General features: G+C 32.5%; 1 protein-coding gene across 1 annotated transcript; it reads right to left on the reverse strand.

Annotated features, from left to right (window-relative positions):
• Positions 1-6864: 6864 nt before the first annotated feature.
• Positions 6865-7407, reverse strand: LOC131638759 (B3 domain-containing transcription factor VRN1-like). The gene is made up of 2 exons (XM_058909305.1): positions 7387-7407; positions 6865-7176 (listed from the first exon to the last, which is right to left on the reverse strand). The coding sequence occupies exons 1-2, from the start codon at positions 7405-7407 to the stop codon at positions 6865-6867; spliced, it is 333 nt and encodes a 110-aa protein (XP_058765288.1).
• Positions 7408-18040: the final 10633 nt, after the last annotated feature.

Below are 18040 nucleotides of genomic sequence, written 5' to 3' on the forward strand. Positions count from 1 at the left end.
ACATCTAATTTTCTTATATTATAGATTTCAAATATATCTTGATGAACAAGATTCAATCAACCCGATCGAATTCCTCTTGTTCTTCATTCTTCACTAGAGTGATTCAACCAATCTTAGTTGCAAGATAATTTTACGTAGCAAATTTAATGGAAGAAGAAAGAAAATATAATTGAGAAAAAAAATATTAAGGTTAGAACAAAATAAGGGAAGAAGATGAATATCTGCAAAGTTTTTCTCTGCTCACAAATTGTGAATATCCTTTGCAACTACAATGTTCAAGTGATTACACTAATAGGGGTTACTTCATATTTATAGTTGAGCTTGCTTGCTCCCTAAGCAAAGCATAAAATTAAAAAGCTCAAAATACCTAATTATGTTAATTACAAAATTAGGCCTAAATCTAAATCCTGTCGAGGCAACCCCTTCGACAATTCGGCACAGACATAATAAGTTATTTCAACACGACCTTGATTCTGTCGAGCAACATGCTTCGACATAAAGAAGTACAATCTCGACACACCACTTAATTCATTGTGTCTAAGTTGTCTATATTCCTCATTGATCTTTATTTCTTGAACACTTCAACCTACACTCCTTTCGTCATGATGTCTGCAATCTGATTCTCAGTTCTACAATGTTTGAAATCCAGCTTACCATTTGCTACCTGGTCTCAAAGGTAATGGAACCTCATTTTGATGTGCTTGCTTCGTTCATGTGCTATCGGATTCTTTGCGAGATTAATATCCGACACGTTGTCGATCTTCATGGTAATTGCTCCATGATCTTCTGCTGTAATTTCTTCGACCAAATTCACTATTCATGTTGCTTGGCATGCACAAAGAGAAGTTGCTATGTACCCTGCTTCACACGAAGACAGTTCTACTACTGGTTATTTTCTCAAATTCCAAGCATTTGTTGCATCACCTAACATAATTATATAACCAGTTGTGCATTTTCGATCCTCGGCATCACTACACCAACATGAGTCGGTGTAACCCACTATCTTGCATTCATTTCATGCATCATCTACAAGAAATAAAATGTCATAGTCAAAAGTTCCATTGGGATACCATAGTATCCTCTTCGTCGCTACTAGATGTGATAGCTTTGGCTTCTGCATGAATCTACCCACCATGCCTACAATGTATGCTAGATCATGCCTTGTGTGACAAAGGTACCTTAATGGCCCAATAAGTCTTCTGTACTAGGTTGGGTCGACATCATCTTCAATTGAGTCTTTCGACAGTTGTTGTCATTGTTTAGCATGTGTCAAAGTCAAATTTCTATCTTAAATCTCTTGAGTATTTCACTTACATATCTTCTTTAATGCATCATCAATCCTCTACTACTTTTGTAGAATATGATGCAAAGGAAATATGAAATGTCGCCCAGGTCAGGCATTTCAAATTCCTTTCTAAGATCATATTTGAAGTCTTCAATATCTTTCTTGGAACTACCCGTTATCAACAAGTCATCGACATAGAGACATATATAAGCAATTCACTCTTGCTTCTTCTTACATATACTTCATGCTCAGTTGTGCACTTCACAAATTCATTCTCCCTTAGAAAACTATCTATCTTCTTATTCTAAGCTCTTGGAGCTTGTTTAAATCCATACAAGGCTTTATGCATCTTGTACACTTTTCTTTCTACGCCTTGTTTCACAAATCCAAATAGTTATGAAACATAAAATTCTTCATCTGAGGGGCCATTCAGGAATGCACGTCTCACATCCATCTAACACATGTTCCAATTGCTCATGTTCGCTAGACAAACAACCAACCTGATTGTTTCGATCCTAGCAACAGGTGCAAAAACCTCATCAAAATCGATTCCTTCTTTCTGAAGAAATCCTTTTGCCACAAGTCTTGCCTTCTGTCAAGTTACATCTCCTTTGGGATTCAACTTCACCTTGTATATCTATTTCACATCAATTTCCTTATTTCCTTTAGGCAATTCGACAAGTGACCAGATGTTGTTGTCTTCAATGGACTTCAGTTCCTCATTCATTGCTTTATCCACTTCGAATCTTTCAATTCCTCGATTGCATTAAATGGTTCGTCATCTCCATAGAAAGCATAGGGTACCACCTCACCTTCATTATTGACTACAACATCTGATGTAATAACACATTTTTGCAACCTTGCAGACATATGTCTTGTTCTCTAAGGTTTACTTGGGCCTGCTTGACCTTTGATTTCTTATCGTCGAACTTCTCTTTCGACTTCACTATCTGGTTCTTCATATAAGATTCTAACTGAACCATTCTTAACAAACTCAGTCCAATCCCATTCCTTAAGCTCATCTATGATCACGTCCATGCTAATCACAACTTGCTTGTTCACTTGGTCGAACAATTTGTATCCTCCAATTGAATGATATCCTATTAGGAATAATTGACTCGACTTGTCATCCTGTTTTCTTCTCAACTGATCAAGCACATACCTATGTGCTATAGTTCTAAATACTTTCAAATGAATCAAGCTAGGATTGACACCATACCAACATTCTTCTGGCGTAATTCCTTATAGCTTCTTCGTCGCACATGTGTTCAAAATGTATTTTGTAGTCGACACATCTTTACCCCAAAATTCCTTATATAAATGCTTGCCTCTTAACATACTTCTCACCATGTTCATGATGGTTCGATTTTTCCTCTCTGTAGTTCTATTATGCCGTGGAGTGTAAGGGGCACCACCTCATGCATAATCCATTCTTTCTCATATAATACATAGAAGTCTTTCGACACATACTCTCCGCCATCATCAGTCCTTAGGATCTTAAGCTTTCGACCACTTTGTCATTCGACAATAGACTTAAACTTGGCAAATACCTTGATCGCTTCGCTTTTCTTATTGATCAGGTAAGTCCATAATTTTCAAATAAAATCATCTATGAATGTGACAAAGTATCTGTTACCTCCTATAAAATCCACCCGGATAGGAACACATACATCATAGTATATGATTTCAAGAATTGCCTTCGACTTCCTTCCTGCATCATTGTTTAAGTTGTTCTTATTCTACTTTGCCTGCACACATTCAATTTTGAAGTTCACACACTTCTGAGCGTCTTCGGGATCGTGAGTGCCCTTGAACAATGGAGGATTGTTCCTCTGAAAACTGTTTAATTGTTTATCAGCACCAATCCCATCTCCATTTGCATTCCCTCCCAGAACACCAGCAATCATGCCCAAAGCCTCAATAATCGCATAATCGTTTCTTCCATCTCTTCCGGCCATTGTTCTGCTAATTCACAAAACAATTTCGTTAGAACAAAAGTATCGACAGTGATACACACGCTGGTCGCATACAAGGGAATAATAACAAGACTTTGGTCACAACGACCGACTATGATCTGATACCACTATTGTAGCACCCTTCTAAACCCCCGATAATTAAATAATATTTTCAGAGTAAACATGCAAACAACAGCGTTACAACTACTTCATATAAAATAAATCATCTGTCATGTTATTCCGAGGAACATAAATAACTTCACCATGTTTAAAACACAACGGAATACTTCATCGATTGAATATTTAAAACCATCGTCTACCACATTCAAAGCATAAACAACATTATTCAACAACAAAACCAAAAAAAGAGTTAATATCCAACTCTAAAGACAAACGTTCCCCAGTGTTACAAGACCAGAGCATGACACGACTCTAAAACTATCGAAATGGCCTACGAGCTATCCTCACCAAGGCAAGTACTGCTACACTTCAATCTGAAAAATAACAACAGTAAGGGTGAGTCTCATTCACAATTAAACAATGTTATCAACTCATAAACGATAAAACATCAACAGTATAATATTCACCCAATATAGTAAATACATTCAGATTATATACTCATCCACCAATTTCAACCATTAATCAAACACACAACATTATAACATTGGACCACTTCCATTCATGTTATAATGATTCATACACCTAATGCAATGCAACTATATGCACGTGGTACCAATCATGAGTTTTACTCATCTCACCGATCCACCATCTTCAAGGATACGACTACTTCCTCTCACTAATTCCACACAATGGGAATTAGCGACCACTGATCCATCTACATCGGGATTCAGCCACCATATGATTACGAAATGCATGCATCATCTATCACATGCTAATCACCACTTAATCATGTGAACAACATTATCATAATTCAACTCATCACACAGTACAAACGACAATAACACCTTTCACAATCGTGTACCAAGTACAACAAACCAACACAACAACAGGGGATTTACAACATCACCATACTACATACAACACATCCATCACAATTCATCATTACAAAATATACTCGGTTTATAAAATAAAAATGAGCTACTGCTCTTTGAGTTATTTTATTAAGTAGAAAATAAAGTTATTGATTCGACACTCAAAACGGAACCCGAAATGGACTTACGGTTCAAAAGATACGAGTTTTATAAAAATAATTATTTTTCAAAAACGTACAGTGGTAATCGGTTACCCAAATGCCAGTAACCGGCTACCGTATCTTTCGAAACCCAGAATTCTATTTTTTGTATGGGTAATCGGTTACCCCCCTTTCAGTAACCGTTTGCTGCCTCCCAAACAACAACAATGACCCTTTCAAGCAGTGGTAATCGGTTACACCAATCTCAGTAACCGATTACTGCGTACCTGCAACCCCAAAAATCAATTTTTACAGCAACTTAAGCTCCCCAAACACCACCCAATCGAACCATTACGATTTTACACGAAAAACAGAGCCAATTTACAGGTAATACATGTTATATCATCAATCAAACAACACATACAACATTACCAATCAAAACCCCAACCTAGAATCTATCAATTTGAACCTAAAAGATCAAAACCCCAACCTAGAATCTATTTCTCTATCGAAACAATAGCATACCATATCAATCCTATCATCTACAACCCGATAATAGAGGTTAATCGGAAGAGTCCCCCCCTTACCTTAGAGTTTGGGATCCTTGAAAGCTCTCTTCCTCTTCTTCTCCTCTTTCGCACTTTCATGTTCTCTGCTTCTCTCTACTTTGCTCTTCTCTTCTCTTTTAGCTTTCTATTTCTTTTTCACAAACTTCCTTTATTTTATGAAAATGAATTAATAGTTAGTAGGGCCTATATCACTTAACACCCCTCCTCTGCTAACTGTACCACAACCCCAATAACACTCATCCAATAATTCTTCCAATTTTTGATTTAGTCACCGAATAAATTAGTAAATCCAAATAATTAAATTAAAAATTTAATTAAATTAGTTTACGAAATTACGGACGTTATACTTTTTATAATATTGTATTATTCACGTAAATATGACATATCTTTCTAATTTAAAGAAAATAATTGAAATTTTTTATGTAAAATTTATTAACATTTCTCACACTATAAAATTTTATTTTGTATTTAACATAATTTTAAAGCATATTTAATTATATAATTATAATTAACTTTACTTAATCAAATATATTATTTCGTTTAAAAAAATTAAGGTAAAAATTATAAACAAACCTAGTTCAAGAAGAAATAGTATTTAATTAGTTCAAGAGTATTCAAAAACGGTAAGTTATATAGAACAACAAATAGAAAATATTAACACGCATCAAATACTTTTTTATTAAATAATAATAAATAGACAAATTTAAATAATTAAAGCAAGCAAATATTAATTGTTTAATTAATCAAAATTCGATAAATCGTATTGTGTGTTTCGATAAATTACACTGTAAATTGAATTATTTTTTCTTACTAACATATTTTCAAATAATTGGTTTTTTCGGAGACGACATTCTAAAAAGAGTGTTTGGTTCTTGAATAACCAATTTTTTTAAATTTTAAATAATGCATATTAAAGTTTATAAGAAAATCTATATAATACGATTAAGTTATTAAGTAAGTTTTATTAAAAAAAGGTGGTAAGAGAGCTTCGTTTTTGGTCAACTCAAAAACACACACATCACCCATTTTCAATTTATTGTCGGCTGCAAATTTCTTCCATCCAAATTTGATTTTTCCAAACCAATATTTTGCTTCCCATGTTCTCCCATCCGTAAGCTGAAGAAGAATATCATTCTTCTGTTTCTTCATATAGTTTTTTGTAAAAGTTATTGGAACATACTGCATTTAAACTTTTCTTTATTAAAAATTACAAAATCTAACTAATAAATATTTATTAGTAGAATATTAAAAATAAATAATTGATTTAAAAATTAAGAATTCAGTGAAAAAATAACACACAAACATTATATATATATATATATATATATATATATATATATATATATATATATATATATATATATATATATATATATATATATATATATATATATATATATATATATATATATATATATATATATATATATATATGTATGTATATATATATTACAAAAAATATCAATTTATAAAAACAAATGTAATTAAAAACTTACCAAAAAACTAGTATGAATATATGAAGATTTCATGACAATTGTAAAATACGGATTGTTGGATTTGAAGTTTCTAGCCCTTTTTTTTGCTTCTGTAGTTTTCGAAGTTTGTTGTTTGTGCTCTTGTTTTTGACATTTTGTATTACCCCTTACTTGAACATGATGCTTAGAAAAGTTAGAGATTTTGCAACCTAGCTATTCCATCACCTTTACCTGGATCGTATAAAAAAATAACCAACATATAAATATATGAAATTAGACCTCAAAATTTAATTGGATAAATGAAAAGATGACTAAAAAATATATCAAATCAAGTACTGTACCTTTAGTTTGTGAAACTTTTCATTTTTTTGTGAGGTTGAAGACATGAAATTGGTGATTTTGGTCTAGACTTATTTTTGCATGAAGGTGACTTCTTTAATATTTCACCTTATTCGTCATCACTAATTTCCACAAAATTGTTTTGTTCATGTTGAATATCATGCAACGGATATTCAATTTCAAGGGTTCTCTTGTCAAATATATGAACCATAAAATGAGAAGTTTTCTCATATTGAAACACTATCATGTTTCCATGAGCTAATGAATAGTATGTAGCGAAATCCTTCCAACCCTTTTGAAACCAGAAATCACCATCAGCTTTAACGGTATGTATTTCCCATTTTTTCTCATCTGGAGTCTTGAGAAATATAGGATTTACCATATCATTACTATATTTCTTAGTGAAATCCTTTGGAAGCCTCTACAAAATATGAAATTTTATATTAATAAACATATAATAATAAAATTCATAAACTCTAATACAATCTTTGAGATAAGCATGTAAGGTAGTGTGAAAGTAAGTACCACGTAATTTCTATCTTGCTTGATATAATGAGTGCAAAATAACAAACACTGTATATGTATAGTAAAATCAAACAAAAGAAGAAAAAATTGATTAAATAATACTTACTATTTTTCCATCTTTAACCATTGCTGTAGTAATAATTTTAAAAAACCGAACAGTGGAAGTTGATGAAATTTGCTGGTTCATATTGGTCCTCATTGTTGATAAAGTCTCTGCTTTTGCCTCAATAACACTGTCTATGGAAGTAGATGAAATTTTAATTACTATAAAAATAATGTAACATTATTTTTGAGGAGCAGTTTTACATTATAAAAAGACAATATTTTAAAAAAATTTATATAAAAAATAACTTAAAATTGAATATAGTCGAATGATATGTAAATCTAACTAACCTCTATAAGTAATAGAAGGTTCATATAAAACATCAAGACTTAACGACTAAAAAAATTAAAAACAAAACATTTTCCACATAGTAATATCATCATTAGAAAGAATTACCTTCTGTGTTTTAATACCTAAAGTCTTCTTCTTGCTTTGCTTTATAATATGATACCTTCGTCTTGCTGTTGCTCAACTTAACAACACACACAAAAATAATCTGTTTGCTCGGTTAACACTTGTTTTAAATATATGTATTCTTTTGCTTCTTAACTTTTGTTTGCTGATTGAGACTCATCAAACTAGCTTAAGTGTATAGGTATTCCGAAAGAATATCAATCTGAAAAAAACCTTTGTTTATTTTTGAAAGGTGTTTTGTCCTATCTATAAAGTGTGTTATGCTCTGTCACGAATGATATTGTTCATTGGTTTAAATACATGGATTGGTTAATAACCATAGGATGTTATCTTTGATAACTCATATCATATTTATTTTGATAAACATAGGAGTTGCTTGGAAACAAATTAAGTAGTGTGAAGAACAAACCTATATATTTTTATGTTATAAAATATTTAATGTTTCAACAAAATAAAGAATTTAAATATTCAATAAAATTTTTCTTCATACAAAATTAATTGTGTTTATATTGAGTTATATTTTTTAATTAAAATTTTAATGATGGATATTTATATTGAGAGTTACTATATTTTTTACTCATTGAGTTTCAACTGTTTTACCGTAAGCTTTCAAACATCTTATAAACTGGTTATAGTATGTATTAAAAGCAATAATATGGAAAAAATATGCATCGAGATCCCATCCTTTGAAGATGATAATACGAGATTACCTTCTCTCTCTTTTTTTTTATTCATCTCTATATTGTTTTGGTTAAATAATATGTTATTAGCACGAGACTCTACAGTGTGAGTGATGATATATCTAACTTCTACGCTATTTTTGTACTCTCAATATGTTTGAACCAATATAATATAATTCATGATCTTGTTACTATTTTTTTCTTCATGTAAATATGTTTATTTTTTATATATTTTGTAGAGAAATGTATTTATCTTGAACAATCATATTACATTTCTTTGATAATTCTTGTTAAATTCGAGAAGAATTTAACATTAAAGTATTGCTATATGATTGTTCAAAATTGAGTTTTAACATATCAAAGTGTTAATCTATTCTTGATTAATTTCAAAATACTTTAACATTCAAGCATCCCTGAAGAATTGCACGAAGAATAATTTTTCTTGATAGTTGTTTATGAAAATAATTTGTGATGTGGTTTTTGTAGAACTAAAATTTAATATTAAATTATTTCCAAAGAATTGTTCAAAGAATGAATTTTAACTTATTATTGTGTGTATTAGTAATTGATGAATTTCAGAAGAATTCAACATTCAAGCATCCTTAAAGGGTTGGATCTATAATATTATTGAATCCTAGAAGGATTGCATCCTTAATATCAAAGAATCCTAGAAGTAGTGCATTTACAATATTAACGAATCTCAGAAAGATTGCATCTACAATATTAACGAATCCTATAAGTATTGCATCAATTATGTTTAAAATTAGCAACCTGATTGCATCAATAATATTACTGAATTCTAGAAGATATTAATCAATAAAGTTTTGTAACATAAATTTATGAGAAATCAAATTGAATAAAAATTATCCAATTTTTTCTCCATAATTTGATGGTAAGCATACATGGAGGATTGCAAATATTGTAATTTTTCTCAATAGACTGAAGCTCTCAGATATATTTTTTAGTTTTAGTTTCATAAATAATATTAGTTTTATTCTACCTATTATATCTTATTTGACAAGAAAAATATCAATTGTGAATAGGTGGAGGATAACATGGTGAATTAGATATATTGGACCATCATGATGAACTCAAGAATTATTTGCTATCAGAGGTTAAACAAGTTTTTCACATTTTGTACCAATACCCATAAGAATATTCAATCACTTTTATATTTTCTCAACAAATGACCTATTTTTCCAAATTAATATTCTTTTAAAATACAAAATGAGTAATTGTTGTCATAAAATCATAAATCATTAAAAGATAGTTTTTGTTAAAAATATTTTGAGTCACCTAACTGTTTACCCAGAAATATGGTAAACAATCACTAGTTTCCTTTTTAAAGGTTACTTCTGCAGAATCAACTAGAATATTCCAGGACTAATTGCTTTTCTTTGTTGTTTTATGTGAGTCTAATTTGCGTTAAATGCAGTAATAACTTTAAAGTAAAAGAACACACTGAAATTTAAAACTTTAAAGTAAATAAAGACGATAAAATGCAGTAAATGTGCACTGAAAATAAAGCGTAACGTAAATGATTGCATAAAATTAAATTGGTACGCATGCGTACATTCCAAAGTTGCACTCGTCACTCATTTTGCACAGAGATTGAGTTTGCTTGTGTTATGTAAAAATGCGGACCCCAAACTATTCATCTGGAACTTGCTTAAATAGTAAGAATAAAATAACTACTGCTAACGGTCGACTAATTACTAGCCAACACACGTCCACTACATGCAACACCTTCGTCTGCGAATGCCCCACGTGTCCCTTGAAAACTGCTGAAAACCGTCACCTCCAACTTCTGATCACTTTCGACCTTGAATACAAACTTGGCAAAACGTGTAAGTCATTTGCATATCTTAGTCGAACGACCCTGGCAACCACACACCTTTAGTCGAACGATCTCGACTGAACAACACCTCCTAGTCGAACTGTCTCGACTAAAAATGTTTGATAGTTCTGCCCATGTTTTAAAGACTAGTTACCATTATTAGTAAGTCGAAATTCTTAGGGTAACACTAACCTTATGGAATGGTTATTATTCATTGAATATTAAAAAAATAAACATAATAAATATAATAATTATTTGTTTCATATTCTTTGTTTGTTTATCTTTTTCCAACTAAATTATTAAAATACTAATAATTAAAAAATGTTATAAATTTATCGTGAACAATTGTTTTAAACTGAAAAATTAAAAAATAAATGAATTGCTTATTACATTTCAATTCAAAGCAATATTAAAATGATAAATTTATAGAAGATTTAGCATTTTTGTTCCATGTATTTTGCTTTTTCTTAATTTTTATTTGTTTTGCTCTAAAATGAAATTGGATTGTTTATAGCTTCCAAAAATAAAATAAAATTGATTTTGAATAAGAAGCATAAATGAAGAGCAAAGACGGACAACACACTTGGAGCATAAAAAGCATATTCTTTCTTCATAATCACTCAAATAAATAAATAAATAATGCCACTGGAGTTATTATAATAACTACATGTTTAACCATTGTTGTAGTAATAATTTTAAAAAACCGAACAGTGGAAGTAGAAGTGTAGATGAAGTTTGCTGGTTCATATTGGTCCTCATTGTTGATAAAGTCTCTGCTTTTGCCTCAATAACACTGTCTATGGAAGTAGATGAAATTTTAATTACTATAAAAATAATGTAACATTATTTTTGAGGAGCAGTTTTACATTATAAAAAGACTATATCTTATACAAATTTATATAGAAAATGACTTAAAATTGAATATTGTTAAATGATATGTAAATCCAACTAAACTCTAAAGTAATAGAAGGTAAAGGTTCATAAAAACATCAACACTTAAAAAATTAAATGTTTCAATATGAAAAATAATAAAAAAACATTTTCCTCGTAGTAGTATCATCATTAGAGATAATTACCTTCTGTGTTTTAAAACCTGGAATCTTCTTCTTGCTTTGTTAAAAACATTTTCCTCGTAGTAGTACATTTTTTGTTAAAAACATTAGTATGTTAAGATGGTAGGTAGCATTTAATGGAGAGAAAAATAAGATGGATGATAGACATTAGACACACATTTTCACTACTGAACCTATACTATCATAGGTGGAGCTTTTCATGTAAATATACTAGATTCCAAAAAATTCCAATAAAGAAGATTTACTTATGCTTTTCATTTTTATAGTTCGTTACGTAATGAGCAGTGTCATGACTCATGAATTTAAAAATAATATCTACTGCCTGAAGTAATAGAAACATGTTTATAACAAACATGTTAAGAATAAAACCAAAACTAGTACTACAAGTTTTCTATTTATTACTTAATAAAAGCGTGACAACGGTCATTGCCATTTCACTGTCAAAAACTAGTATATTAGTAAAACCAAAAACCAAATGAAACACATGCATGCATACACATGATTCTCTAAAGTATCAAAACTATTTCACCATACAATTGCTAGTGTTTTTTATCCGATTGTTAGCCTCTCACCATTCATAATGCATGAACACTAATAAATTGCTATTATTCTTTACCAGCACAGTGCGGTGAACCATAATGCATCTCTTATAGCACAACATACGATATAGTGAAAATACATGCTTTGTATATTTGTGTTTATTGAAAACATCACTGTCAATGTTACTTGAATCCAAATTAACGTATAAGTCTACGTTTGGTGAATCTTTTACAAAACTACCATCTTTTTCCATTTTAAATATCAATCTAACATACTTTTTCAAATAAATCCTAAAATACCACTTTTTCAAAAAAATAAAAATTATTTTGAAGTGCATCCGCCAATTGAATGGGCGGATCCTTTTATTTTATTTTTTAATTTTCCTTGCGGATTTTCTTATGAAAACTAGCTTTTACGAAATTTCCTACGGATTTTTTCACGAAAATTGATTTCTGCAGAACTTCCTACGAAATTTCCTACACAATTTAATAAAAAAAAATTTTAAAAAAAAATCATATATTTAGAGAATCCGCAGGTAATTCTGTGACTGTAGAATTTCATAGGAAAATTCACAGGTAATTCTCTAAGAAAATCCGCATGTAATTAATAAATAAATTTAAAAAAGTAGTATAGTGTCCGCCAAAGCATTGGGCAGACGTACAATGCCAATTTTTTTTTCTTCTGAAAAGATGATACTTTGAGAATAAATTTGAAAAATAAGGTATTTTGGATAATAAATTGAAAATGAATGGTAGTTTGGTAAAAAAATATCATGTTTGGTTGTCTGGTAGAAAAACATCATAATTAATTCTGAGCCTGAAAATCAATTCCGAAATGTTTGGCATTCTCAAATAGTCTGTCGCCACCGTGCTTTTTCTAGTTTAGAATTGATTTTTTAAGAAGCTACAATTCCTAGCTTCTTGAAATCAATTCTAGGAATCAATTCTCCCTTTCCCTCAATTTTTCTTTTTTGCCCTCAAATTGAACAATGTTCTTATCTATCACCATCTTTTTTTTATACCCTTTTCGTCATTCACTACGCCAAATTTGGTTTTTAGCATCACCCCTACGAAAGCGCTTTTAGGAAAAAGCGCTGCTATAGATTTCGCTAAAAACAAAACTAAAAATCAAGGGAAAAAAGCGCTGCTATCTACGAAAGCGCTTTTAAAAAGCGCTTTCTAAGGCTACCTTAAGAAAGCGCTTTAAAAAAGCGCTGCTATAGCTAAGATATGAAAGCGCTTTTAGAAGCGCTGGTAAAGGGGTAGGATACGAAGGCGCTTTTTTTTCTAAAAAGTGCTGGTATAGGGCTGGTTACCAAGGCGCTTTTCAAAAGCGCTCTCGTAGTTTATTTAAATAAAAATTTAAAAACAAAATCATAAGCTATATAAAATACTAATATTGTTTTCTTTTTCAATTATTTTTCTCTTCTAAGCTCAAAAACGATCCTCTCCTGTCAAACCAAGTTCTCCATCTTGTATCTCTTCTCACGGCCAAACCCTAAATTTCAAATAGCTTTTTTCTCGTCTCTGTATCTGTCTCCTTTCTCCGATCCAAATCACGGCGTCAATCCCTTCTTCTCAACAAAGATTAATGTTAATCGAAGGGTGGATCCTCTCGTCTCTGTCTCTGTCTCCTTTCTTCGATCTAAATCACAGCGGTAATCCCTTCTTCTAAAAAAGGTGGCCATTCCCTCCATCTTCTCACGAGCAAACGACGGTGGTGAAACCCACACATCTCTGACGAGCTTCTCCGACGTCTGTCTCCGATCAACTCGCAGCTAAACGACACCTCCTCAACTTCGGTTTCGAACGACGTCACTTCATTTTTCGTCTCTGAGTTTTGTTTTGCATGTTGATGATGGTGACGGTGATGAACGGACTTGTTGTGACGATGACAAATGTTTGTTTTTGGTTTGTTCGCGGATCACAGCTTGTTGTTGAGTCCGGTTGAATCAATTGCGTAGAGGCGTCGTATGAAGATGATGGTGTTACATTCTTGGAATCGGTTCTGAATCTTCAACAGGGTGAGACCTTTTCAAACTCGTTTTCATATTCCTTCTTTAAATCTCTCTTCCTCTCTCAAGACAAATCTGAAGGGTTTTTGTTTTGGAAAAATGATGATGAAGTTGGGATTCTGATTGTTTGATTCGTGTATGTTTCTGTGGTCTTTTCTGGTTTAATGCTTTGAATCTTGGTTTTGAAAGATGATGAATGAATTAGGGTTTCAGGTTTGATTTTTCTTATGCGGCTGTGGTTTCTGAATAGTGTTTGACCTCCCTTTATCTATCATGCCAAATAGAGAAACAGCTCATGACATCTTTGAATCCTTAAAGATGACTCATGGAGGTAATGCCCAAGTCAAGGAGACAAAGGCTCTTGCTTTAATCCAGAAGTATGAAGCTTTCAAGATGGAGGAAGATGAAAACATTGAAGCAATGTTTTCAAGATTCCAGACTTTAACTGCTGGATTAAGAGTGCTTGACAAGGGATATACAAAGGCTGATCATGTCAAGAAGATCATCAGAAGCTTGCCCAGAAGATGGGGCCCAATGGTGACTGCATTCAAGATTTCCAAGAACTTATGAAGTGTCTCTTGAAGAGCTGATCAGTGTGCCCTAAGGGGTCATGAAATAGAGCTGGATGCAAATGAACCTCAGAAGAAAGGTAAGTCAATTGGATTAAAATATAATAATAAAAAATGCACTAACGCTTTTCAGGCTGAAGAAGAAGATTCTGAAGAGTCAGAATCAGAAGAAGGAGAAGAAGAAGATGAAGATGAACTTTCTATGATTCCAAAAGAGTAAATCAACTCTGGAAAAGCAAGCAGAGAAAGTTTAAGAATTTTAAGAACATCAGAAGGCCTGAAAGAGGAGAATCTTCTGGACACAGAAGATCTGACAAGAAGAATGTGACGTGCTATGAATGCAAGGAACCTGGACATTACAAGAATGAGTGTCCAAAGCTTCAGAGGGAAAAGCCCAATATAAAGTTTGAAAAAAAGAAAGGTCTTATGGCTACTTGGGATGACTCAGATTCTTCTGATCAAGAGTCAAACTCTGAAGATGAGCAAGCAAACATAGCACTGATGGCCACTGTTGATGATGAATCAGAATCTACATCAGACTCAGATTCTGAAGAGGTATTTTCTGAACTTTCTAGAGATGAGCTAGTTTCCAGCTTAACTAAACTTCTGGAAATCAAGGCTAAACTTAGTATCAAATACAAAAAGCTGAGAAAGCTCTTTGCATCTGAAACTAAGAAGCTTGAAATAGAAAATGCTGAACTTAAAGAAAAAGTTTTAAAACTATCTAAAGATGCTGAATCATCTTTAAGTTCGGAAAAGTCTATTCCAAGTGTGAACAATATTCTTAAGGAATATGACTTGAGTTTCAGGAAGTTTCTATCTAGAGGAATTGGCAGAAGTCAGCTAGCCTCTATGATATATGGTGTAAGTGGAAACAAGAGAATTGGCATAGGCTATGACGATGCAACCCCATATAAACTTGAACCAGTTGATGAAATGGTTATTACATACAAACCTTTGTATGATCAGTTCAAGTTTCGCCATTCTCATGATATAAAGCACACATCTAACTCTAAGAGTTTCCACATAACACACACCAGGAAATATGTTGCACACACCAAAAAATCTTATGATAAATTCTGTGCTAAACCTCAGTTTATCAGAACTTGAGGAGAACTAACCCAAAAGGACCCAAAAGAATGTGGGTACCTAAGGAAAAGATTATCCCTGTTGCAGATCTCCTTCAAGGCTCAAAAGACAAAGGAAAACATGTCATGGTACCTGGACTCTGGGTGCTCGCGACACATGACAGGAAGAAGGTCTATGTTCCAAGACCTGGAGCTTAAATCTGCTGGAGAAGTTAAGTTTGGAGGGAATCAGAAGGGCAAGATCATTGGCCCTGGAACCATATGCATTGGTAACTCTCCCTCTATAACTAATGTTCTTTTAGTAGATGGATTAGCTCATAACTTATTGTCCATAAGTCAATTAAGTGGCAATGGTTATGACATTATCTTCAATCAAAAGTGTTGTAAAGATATTAGTCAGAAGGATGGCTCAATCCTATTTACAGGAAAGAGAAATAATAACATTAACAAGATTGATCTTCATGATATTAAGAATCAAAAGGTTACTTGCCTTATGTCTGTTAGTGAAGAGCAGTGGGTCTGGCACAGAAGATTAGGTCATGCTAGTTTGAGAAAGATTTCTCAAATTAACAAACTTAATCTGGTCAGAGGACTCCCTAATCTGAAATATAAATCAGATGCTCTTTGCGAAGCATGTCAGAAAGGGAAGTTTTCAAAACCTGCATTCAAGTCTAAAAATGTTGTCTCTTCCTCTAGGCCGCTAGAACTTCTGCACATTGATCTTTTTAGCCCAGTCAAAACTGCATCAATCAGAGGGAAGAAATATGAATTAGTCATCGTAGACGACTATAGCAGATGGACATGGGTAAAGTTCTTGAAACACAAGGATGAGTCTCATATTGTGTTCTTTGACTTCTGCACTCAGATTCAATCTGAGAAGAAATGCAAAATCATAAAGGTCAGAAGTGATCATGGTGGTGAATTTGAGAACAGATTCTTTGAGATTTATTTTAAAGAAAATGGTATTGCCCATGATTTCTCTTGACCTAGAACTCCACAGCAAAATGGAGTTGCAGAATGAAAGAATAGGACTCTACAAGAAATAGCCAGAACCATGATCAATGAAACCAATATGGCTAAGCATTTCTGGGCAGAAGCAATTAACACTGCATATTATATTCATAATAGAATCTCCATAAGAACTATTCTAAATAAGACTCCTTATGAATTGTAGAAGAACAGAAAGCCCAACATTTCTTATTTCCATCCATTTGCTGCTTCTTTAGAGAATCTCAGAATATCTGAAGAGCCAACACCCAGAAGATCTTCTAGACTCAACTTTGCTCATCCAGAAGATGTTATCATTGGAAAGAAAGATGATCCTATCAGAACAAGAGCATTCCTTAAGAACAATGCAGAATATCAATTTGGTCTATTATCTCTGATTGAGCCAACTTCTGTTGATCAAGCTCTAGAGGATGCTGACTGGATAATTTCCATGCAAGAAGAACTAAATCAGTTTACAAGGAATGATGTTTGGGATCTAGTTCCAAGACCAAAAGGATTTAAAATGATGTTTGGGATCTAGTTCCAAGACCAAAAGGATATAACATCATTGGAACAAAGTGAGTCTTCAGAAACAAGCTAAGTGAAAAAGCAGAAGTTGTAAGAAACAAAGCCAGACTGGTTGCTCAGGGCTATAGTCAGCAAGAAGGCATTAACTATACAGAAACCTTTGCACCAGTGGCCATGTTAGAATCTATTCTCTTATTAATTTCATTTGCCACTCAGCATAACATCACTCTATATCAGATGGATGTTAAGAGTGCCTTCTTAAATGGTTATATAGATGAGGAAGTATATGTCCACCAACCTCCTAGTTTTGAAGACTCTAAGTCTCCAGAACATGTTTTCAAATTAAAGAAATCATTATATGGCCTGAAGCAAGCTCCCAGAGCTTGGTATGAAAGATTAAGTTCTTTCCTTCTGGATAATGGTTTCACTAGAGGAAAAGTGGATACAACTCTCTTCTATAAAACCTTTAAAAAGGATATTTTAATTTGCCAAGTTTATGTTGATGATATCATATTTGGAACATATAATTCTACACTTGGAAAGGAGTTTGCTAAATCTATGCAGGCAGAGTTTGAAATGAGTATGATGGGAGAACTCAAGTATTTCCTTGGGATCCAGATCAATCAAAATTCTGAAGGAACTTATGTTCACCAGACCAGGTATGTGAAAGAACTTCTGAAGAAGTTTAATCTTTCAAAAAGTAAAGAAGCAAAGACTCCTATGCATCCAACGTGTGTATTAGGTAAAGATGAGGTAAGTAAGAAGGTAGATCAGAAGCTCTGCAGAGGTATGATTGGATCTCTTCTATATCTTACTGCTTCTAGACCTGATATTCTATTCAGTGTATGCCTGTGTGCTAGATTCCAATCAGATCCTAGAGAATCTCACTTAACTGTTGTTAAGAGAATTCAAAGGTATCTGAAAGGT

Source organism: Vicia villosa, unplaced genomic scaffold (genome assembly GCF_029867415.1).
Source record: "Vicia villosa cultivar HV-30 ecotype Madison, WI unplaced genomic scaffold, Vvil1.0 ctg.002408F_1_1, whole genome shotgun sequence".
Classification (NCBI taxonomy): domain Eukaryota; kingdom Viridiplantae; phylum Streptophyta; class Magnoliopsida; order Fabales; family Fabaceae; genus Vicia; species Vicia villosa.

Coding starts and splice junctions, on each gene's coding strand:
- LOC131638759 (XM_058909305.1), bottom strand. CDS start 7,407: ATGGTTAAAGATGGAAAAATA. Junction 7,177..7,386: donor TGGTTAAAGATGGAAAAATA/GTAAGTATTATT, acceptor CATATTTTGTAG/AGGCTTCCAAAGGATTTCAC.